The sequence below is a fragment of the Gossypium hirsutum genome, unplaced genomic scaffold, assembly GCF_007990345.1.
Source record: "Gossypium hirsutum isolate 1008001.06 unplaced genomic scaffold, Gossypium_hirsutum_v2.1 scaffold_396, whole genome shotgun sequence".
Lineage (NCBI taxonomy): Eukaryota > Viridiplantae > Streptophyta > Magnoliopsida > Malvales > Malvaceae > Gossypium > Gossypium hirsutum.
Genome location: NW_024403000.1, coordinates 1 through 8,075, shown reverse-complemented (window position 1 = coordinate 8,075; position 8,075 = coordinate 1). Strand labels below are relative to the sequence as shown.

The following is an 8,075-nucleotide window of genomic DNA, read 5'->3' as shown; positions in this document are numbered from 1 at the left end:
CGAAGCGACCGGGCGCGGGAGGAGGACGGAACGCCGCGAAGGCAGAAGCCGGGCGAGAAGCGACGCACGCGCCCGGCGCCCGAGGGCCGACCCGCAGGAGGGGCCGCGGGCCCCCAAGGGCACGGGGCGGAGGGGCAGCGGCCGCGGCGGACAAGGCGCGGGCGCCGCCCGGGAGCGGAAGGCCCACCGAGCGGCGGGGAGAAGCCGGGGCAGACGACGGAAAGACGCGACGGGGGAGGGGAAGGGGCAGAGGGGCCGGGCGGCCACGAGCCACGGAGAGGCAGCCCGGGGGCGCGGCGAGGCGGCCCGCCCCGAGCGCCGAGCCCAGCCCCCCGAGGGGGGGCACGACCCGACCCGGGGGCCCCAGGGGGGGACGGGGGGAAGGAGGGAGGGAAACACCGGGCCGGGCCGGCCCCCGGCGAGAAACAGGGGAGAACGGGGGCCGGGGCGGGGGCGGGGGCCAGCGCCCCACGGGGGGGACGCCGGGCACGGGGGCAAGGGGCGGCCCGACCGGGCCAGCGGGGAGGGGGCGGGGACCAAACAGGCGGCGGCGGGGAGGGGGGGGGCCAACAGCAAAAGGGCAGGGAAAAACACGAAGGCACGAAGGGGAAGAAAGCGGCACAAAAAAAAGGGGCCCCGGGGCAGACAGGGGGGGAGCGCCCCACGGGCGGCACCGGGGGGCCGCGGAGGGACGGGAGCCACGAGCACCAGCGACAACGGCGGCCCCGGGGGGGCGGAAGCAGGGGGCGAAAAAAAGGGGCCCGGGGGCGGACAGAGGGAAACGAAAAAAAAAGGGGCCCGAGGGCAGACACAGGGACGGCGCCGGGGAGCGCAGGGACCAAGGGGGGAGCGCGGGAGGGGGGAGGAGACAGGGAGCGAGCAGGGGGAGCCAGGGCAAGGCCCACGCCCAGCGCAGGCCCGGGCGGCAGGGCCCCCCACCACCGGGGAGGGGCCCGGCGGGGCGCCGACAAGCCAGCCCGGGGAGGGAGCCCAGAAGAGACGAAAACGAGGAAGCGAGGCCCGCCCCAAGACCAAAGGGAGAAGGCGAAGAGCAGGAGAGGGCGGGACGCAACAAGGAAGGAGGGGGCCCGGGCCCGCCCCAAGCCAAGGGGAGAAGGCGGAGAGCCAACAAGGGAGGAAGCCGCCCGGGCCCGCCGCGGGGGCAACAAGAGCCGCCAGCACCGGGGGGCGCGGAGGGGGGGAGCCGCAGCCACCAGCGGGAACCGGGAGGCGGGGAGGGGCGGGAGCCGCGAGCACCAGCGGCACCGGGGGGCAGGGAGGGGCGGGAGCAGCGGACACCACCGGCAAACGAGGCCCGGGGGGGGGGGAGCCGCGGAGACCAGCGGCACCGCGGGGCGAGGAGGGGCGGGAGCCGGCAGCACCAAAGCGAAAGGGGGGCCCCGGGGGGGCGGGAGCGGCGGGGAAAAAAAGGGGCCCCAGGGCAGACACAGGAAGGGCACCGGGGAGCGCAGGGACCAAGGGGGGAGCGCGGGAGGGGGAGGGGAGAGGGAGCGAGCAGGGGGGCCCAGGGCACGGCCCACGCCCACCGGAGGCCCGGACGGCGGGGCCCCCCCACCGCCGGGGAGGGGCCCGGGGGGCGCCGGCGAGCCGGCCCGGCGGGGCGCCGGCGAACCGGCCCGGCGGGGCGCCGGGGAACCGGGCCGGGAGCAGAGGCCCGGGGCGGGCGGGAGCCGCGGGCACCAGCGGCACCCGGGGGCGAGGAGGGGCAGGAGCCCCGGACACCAGCGGCAAACGAAGCCCGGGGGAGGGCAGGAGCCGCGGGCGCCAGCGGCACCGCGGGGCGGCGAGGGGCGGGAGCCGCGGGCACCAGCGGCAACCGAGGCCCGGGGGCGGGCGGGAGCCGCGGGCACCAGCGGCACCGCGGGGCGAGGAGGGGCGGGAGCCGCGGACACGGGCGGCAACCGAGGCCCGGGGGCGGGCGGGAGCCGCGAGCACCAGCGGCACCGGGGGGCGGGGAGGGCCGAGAACCGCGCGCACCAGCGACAACCGAGGCCCGGGGGCGGGCGAGAGGCGCGGGCACCAGCGGCAAACGAAGCCCGGGGGCGGGCGGGAGCCGCGGGCACCAGCGGCAAAAGAGGCCCGGGGGCGGGCGGGAGCCGCGGCCACCAGCGGCGCCGAGGGGCGGGGAGGGGCGGGAGCCGCGGACACCAGCGGCAAACGAGGCCCGGGGGCGGGCGGGAGCCGCGGGCACCAGCGACACCGGGGGGCGGGGAGGGGCCGGAACCGCGGGCACCAGCGGCAACCGAGACCCGGGGGCGGGCGAGAGGCGCGGGCACCAGCGGCAAAAGAGGCCCGGGGGCGGGCGGGGGCCGCGGCCACCAGCGGCACCGCGGCCCGGGGCGGGCGGGAGCCGCGGGCACCAGCGGCACCGGGGGGCGCGGAGGGGCGGGAGCCGCGGGCAGCAGCGGCACCGCGGGGGCGAGGAGGGGCGGGAGCCGCGGACACCAGCGGCAACGGGGGGCGGGGAGGGGCGGGAGCCGCGGGCACCCAGCGGCACCGGGGGGCCGGGGAGGGGCGGGCGAAAGAAGAGGGGCCCCAGGGCAGACAGGCGAAGGCGGCCGGGGAGCAGAGGGACGAAGGGGGGGAGCGCGGGAAGGGGGAGAGAGCCGCGGCCCCCCGGCGGGCCCCCCCGCCGAGCCGAGGGGGGGGCGGCGAGCCCCCCCAGGGGGGGCGGGGCGGCCCGCAACGACGCACCACGGGGGGAGGCGGGCGCCGGCGGGGGGGGCGGGGGGACAAGGGGCCGGCCGGGCAAGCCCGCCCAGAGAAAGGGAGCCAACGACGCCAGGACCAAGGGCCCGAGGCGGGCAAAGAGCGCGGGGGGGGCGGAGGCAGGGCGAGGGGCGCGAGCGGGGCGGGCCGGGGGCCCCCGGCACGGGGAGGGAGGCCGGGGGCAGCCCAAGGCGGCGACCACACGGGGCCGGGGCCGGGCCAAGCCCGGGCCCGCAGGCGAAACGGCCCGCGACCCCAGGACCAAGGCCCGGGGACGGCAACGGCCCACGGGGGGGGGAAGGGGAGGGGGAGGCGCGGGCGGGGCGCGACCAAGGCCCGGGGGGACGGGGCCCCGCGGAGGGCGCGGGCCAAGCGGGGGGGGGCGCCCGCGGGCGGGGGGCCGGCCGCGCCCCGACCAGGCGGGGGGGGGGCGGGGGGCGGGGGGCGGGGGCGCGACGACGAGGACGCAAGAGGCAGAGGAGGGGGGGGGGGGGGAGGGGCAGGCGCCAGGCGACGCGCAGCGAACGGGCGAGCCGCACGCCGCGGCAGGAACGCCCCGGGGGGAAGCGAACGCAAGGGGGGCGAGCGGGAGCCGGGGCGGCGGACCGAAGCCAGAGGGAAGGAGGGAGGGGGGCCGGCCCGGCGCCAGCCCGGGCCCGGCGGGGGGCGGGGGGGACCGCAAGCGGGCCGGGGGGCCCGAGGGCGCCCCCGGAAAGCGGGGGGGCCGCGGCGGGGCACGGGGGCGCGAGCGGGCGGGCGGAGGCGGAAAAGGGGGGAGAGGAGGGGGCAGGCCCGCAGCGCGCGAGGCCGAGGCAGGGGGCGCGGGACACGGACGAGGCGCGGGCGCGGGGAGGACCGCGGCGGAGCGCACGGGGCAGGGGAGGGCCAGGCAGGGCCGACGGCGCGGAGGAAGGCGACCGGGGGAGCCGGCCAGGAGGCAGAGGCGGGGCGCAAAGAGGAAGCCAGGCAGGGGGAAGGAGGAACAAAGGCAGACGGGGAAACGGCGAAGGGCGCAGGAAAGCAGGGAGAGGGGGGGAGGGGAGGGCGACGCGGAGAACCGGAGGAAGGCGAGAGCGAAGACGGGCAACAAACCCCGACGGCGGGAAGGGAGGCAGGGAGGAGAGAAAAGGGCGACGCGGGCGGGGCCCGGGGCGCGGAGGAGGCAGGAGAACGCGACGGAGCGCACGGCCGGGGGCCGGCGACGCAGCAGGCAAAGGGCGGCCCGAGCAACGGGCGAGGGGAGGAGAGGGCCGACGAGGGGGGGACGGGGGACGGAGAAGGAGGGGGCGAGGCCGGAGAGGGAGCCGGAGAAACGGCGACCACAGCCAAGGAAGGCAGCAGGCGCGCAAAGGACCCAAGCCGGACACGGGGAGGGAGGGACAAGAAAGAACAAGACCGGGCGCGAGGAGGCGGGGAAGGGGAAGGAGGACAAGCGAAAGCCCGGAACGAGGAGCCAGGGGAGGGCAAGGCGGGGCCAGCAGCCGCGGGAAGGCCAGCGCCAAGAGCGGAGAGGGAAGGGGGGCAGGGAAAAAGCGCGGAGGGGGACGGAGGGGGGGGCGGCCGGGCCGCCGCACGGGGAGCACCGGGCGGCGCGGCCCGACGGCCGGCGAGGCGCGCCGGGCCGGAAGGGCCGGGGCGGGCCGCCGGCGCGGGGACGGGGAAGAAAGGAGAGGGCGCAAAGCAGGCCGACGCGGGGAGACAGGAGCAGGGGAGAACAGCAGAGGAGGGCGAGCCGAGGGGGGGCCGGCGGGAGCGGAGGAAGGAGGAACAGGGACAGGCGGGGGCAGGCGGAGGGCAGAGGCAGAGGGGAAAGGCGGGAGGGAGGAAAGACGAACAACGGCGAAAGCAGGGGCCAAGGAGGGGGCAGGAAGCAAGAACGAAAGGGGGGGGCGCGAAGACGAGCAGAGACCGGCCGAGGCGCAACCAGAAACGAGGCCGACCAGGGAGCGGCGGAGGGGCGGGAGGACGCCGCCGGCACCGGAGGAGAAAGCAAAGGCGGGGGGGGCCGGGGGGAGGAGGGGCGCAAGGCGGAAACGGAAAGGAAGGGACGGAAGGGCACCACCAGGAGGGGAGCCGGCGGCGGAAGGGGACGCAACACGGGGAAACGGACCAGGGCCAGACAGAGGAAGGAGGGACAGACGGAGAGCGCGGGCGGGAGGCGAGGGGGGGGGGGCAGGGCCGGGCGGAGGGGGGGAGCGAGGGGCGGGGGAAGGCCGGGAACGAACGAGACCGCAGCCGGCGAACGAGCGACACGGAGGGGAGCCGCCGGGGCGAGCGGCGGAGAGGGACGAGGGCCGGGGAGGCCAAGGAAGGGGAGGCAAGAACAGGGCGGGGAGGCCCGGAGAGGGGCGGGGCCGCACGCGCGCGACACGGAGGGAGGCAACGAGGCGAGAGCCGGGGCCGACAGGCCCGGGGAAGCGGGGAAAGGGCAGCGGGAGGGGGAGAGAGCAGGGCAAGGGGGGGCGGCAACGAGGAAGGCCGAGGAAGCGCGAGGCAGCAGCGCGCGGGGACGACGGCCCGGCCCGGGGGACACACCGCCCGGCGCGCCGACCGAGGGAAGGGGCCGGGGAAGGGGGCGGAGCGCGGCGACGGGGGCGGGGCGCGGCCCGCGACGGCGCGAGAAGGCCACGGAACCGGAGCAGGGAGAGGAAGGAGAAGGCGGAACAAGGGGGCCGGAGGGGAACCGGCGGAAGGAGCAGGGGCGAAACCGGCCGAGCAGAACGACCCGCGAACGCGGGGCAAACAACACCGGAGGGGGGGCGGGGGCAGCCGCGCCGCGCGCCACCCCCGGGGCGCGGAGCGGCCAGGCGCGGCGGCCCGGGGCCCGGCGGGGGGGGGAGAGGCCGGGAGCAACCGCGGCGAGGCAAAGCGAACAAACCCCCGGCGCGAAGCGCGCCAAGGAAGCGAAACGAAAGAAGGGGCACGGCGGCGGGCGCCGCACCGGGCGCGGGGGCGAGGCGGCAGGGGGGGGGCGCGGGGCGCAAAGAGACAGAACGACGCGCGGCAACGGAGAGCGCGGCGCGCGCAGCGAGGAAGAACGGAGCGAAAGGCGAGACGGGGGGGGAAGGGCAGAAGCCCGGGAACCAGCGAGGCGGGGAACGCAAGGGGCGCCCCAAGCCAGGAGGCCGAGGGCACGGCGGCCGGGGGGGCACGCAGCGGCGCCCCCAGCCAACCAGGAGCCCGCGAGCCGCGGGGGGACCGCGGGCGGAAAGGGCCGCCCGGGCGCGCACAGCCAGCGGGGGGCCGAAAGGCGAGGCCGCGACGACAGCAGCGGCGCGACGAGCGGGGGGAAGGCGGCAAGCAACCGCGGGCGGAGGCGGGCGCGGCCGGCGAGCGAGACCCGGGAACCCGGGCGGCAGCGCAAGGACGGGGCGCGCAGCGCGACCCCAGGGCAGGCGGGAGGACCCGCGGAGGGAAGCAGAGCAAGAAGCGGAGGAAAAGAAACGGACCAGGAGGCCCCGAGGAACGGCGAGCGAACCGGGAAAAGCCCAGCGGGAGAAGCGGGCGCCAGCGGCGGCCGAAGGGGAGGCGGGAGAAGCGGCCGCAGCGACGGACCGGGCCCAAGGCCCCGGGAAAGGGGCGCCGGAGAGGGGGAGAGCCCCGGCGGGCCCGGACCCGGGCGCACCAAGAGGCGCGGGCGACGAGGCGGGGGGGGGGAAGGCAGCCCGAAGCGGGCGGGAAAGGCCGGCCAAGGCGAAAGACGGGCGAGAGACCGAGAGCGAACAAGGACCGCGAGGGAAAGAGGAAAAGGACGGGGAAAGAGAGGCAAAGAGGGCGGGAAAGGGGCGGGAGGGAAGCGGAGGGGGGCCGGCGAGGCGCCCCGGGCGGAGGGGGAACGGCGAGAGCCGGGCCGCCGAGCGGGCGGGGCGGGGACCGACGCGGGGCGGGGCGGCGGCCCAAGCCCGGGCCGGGGAGACGCCCGGGGAGACGGCGGCGCCGCGAGCGGGGAGGCAGCACGCGCCGCCGCGGCGGGCGGCGGCACCGGCGGGCGCCGGGCGGCGGCCGGCGGGCGCCCCAGGCGGCCCGGCGGGAAACACGGACCAAGGAGGCGGACAGGGGGGCGAGGCAACGGGCGAGAAAACCCGGAAGGCGCAAGGAAGCGGAGGGGCGGGAGCCCGCGCGGGGGCACCGCCGACCGACCGGAGCGGCGGAGAGGGCGAGGGAGAGCAGGCCGGGCGGGACCCGAAAGAGGGGAACGAGGCCGGAGCGGGGCGAAGCCAGAGGAACGCGGGGGAGGCCCGCAGCGAGACGGACGGGCAAAGCGGGCGGCGGACGGGGGGAGGGGCGAAGACGAAGCGACGGCGAGGAGCGGGGCCCGCCGAAGGGGCCCGCAGGAGAGCGGGAGCCCGGAGCGAGGCGAGCGGGGAAAGCCAAGGAGGAGAGGCAGCGGGGGCGCAACGCCCGCGACCGAGGCGCAAACGGGAAGAGGGAGGACGGCGCGGGGCGGCGGGAGCCGCGCCACGGAAGCGAGAGCGCCAAGGGGCCAGGGGGGAAGCAGAACGGGCGAGCGGGAGGAACCGGAAGCCGGGGACGGGGCCAACGGCGCGCGAACCGAGAACCCACAAAGGGGGGGGCGAGGAGACAGCAGGACGGGGGCAGGGAAGGCGAAAGCCGCGAAGGAGGGGGACAACGCACGGCGAAGCAACGAGCCCCGAAAGGGAGGCGGGAGGCGCGACGAGACCGGGGGGGGAAGGGCCAGGCCCGAGAGGAGGGGGGCGGCGGGCGCGCAAAACCCGGGGCGCGAGCCGGGCGGAGGGCGGCGGGGCAGGCGGGGGGGGGAGCAAAGAGGAAGGAGAACGGGGAAGCCGAGAGGGAAAGGGGCCAGGGGACGGCAGGGCACAGGGGGAGGCGAGCCGAAGAGCGGGGGGCCCGGCGACAGCGGCCAGCGCGAGCGGCGAAAGGAAGCGGGGGAAAGGCGGACCGGACGCGGCGGGACGCAACGGAGGAGCCGGAGACGGCGGCGGGGGGCCGCGGGAAGAGGAGCGGGCGGGGGAACGGCCGGCCCACCCGGGAAACGGCGCAGCCGGAGGAGGGCCGGCGGCGGAAGGCACCGCACGGCGGGGGGGGCCGGGGGGGGGCCGGGAGGGGGAGAGGGCCGGCCCGGCCGGCGGACGCGAACCGCAGCAGGGCGCCAAGGGAACGCCGGGGGCAGGGAAAGGGAGGCAGGAAGGCGGCAGGGAGCGGAACCGGGGGAAAAGGAGGGCGCGGAGGGGGGGACGGGGGGGCCAGCCCGAACCGGGGCGGCGGCGCACGGCGGAGGGCGCCGCGGGGAGAGCGGGGGCGGCGGGCGGCGGGGCGGACGGGGCGGCGCGGGGGCGGCCCGGCGACGAACAGGCGACCGCACG

The 8,075-nt window shown here is 79.3% G+C and overlaps 1 protein-coding gene across 1 annotated transcript; it reads left to right on the top strand.

Annotated features, from left to right (window-relative positions):
* Positions 1–3,071: 3,071 nt before the first annotated feature.
* LOC121226763 (collagen alpha-1(I) chain-like) lies at positions 3,072–8,064 on the top strand (the record flags this gene model as incomplete). The annotated part of the gene is made up of 2 exons (XM_041110430.1): positions 3,072–3,133; positions 4,452–8,064. Coding segments are annotated over 2 exons (3,675 nt in total), but the record flags the coding sequence as incomplete, so codon positions are not given.
* Between the last annotated feature and the right edge of the window lie 11 nt (positions 8,065–8,075).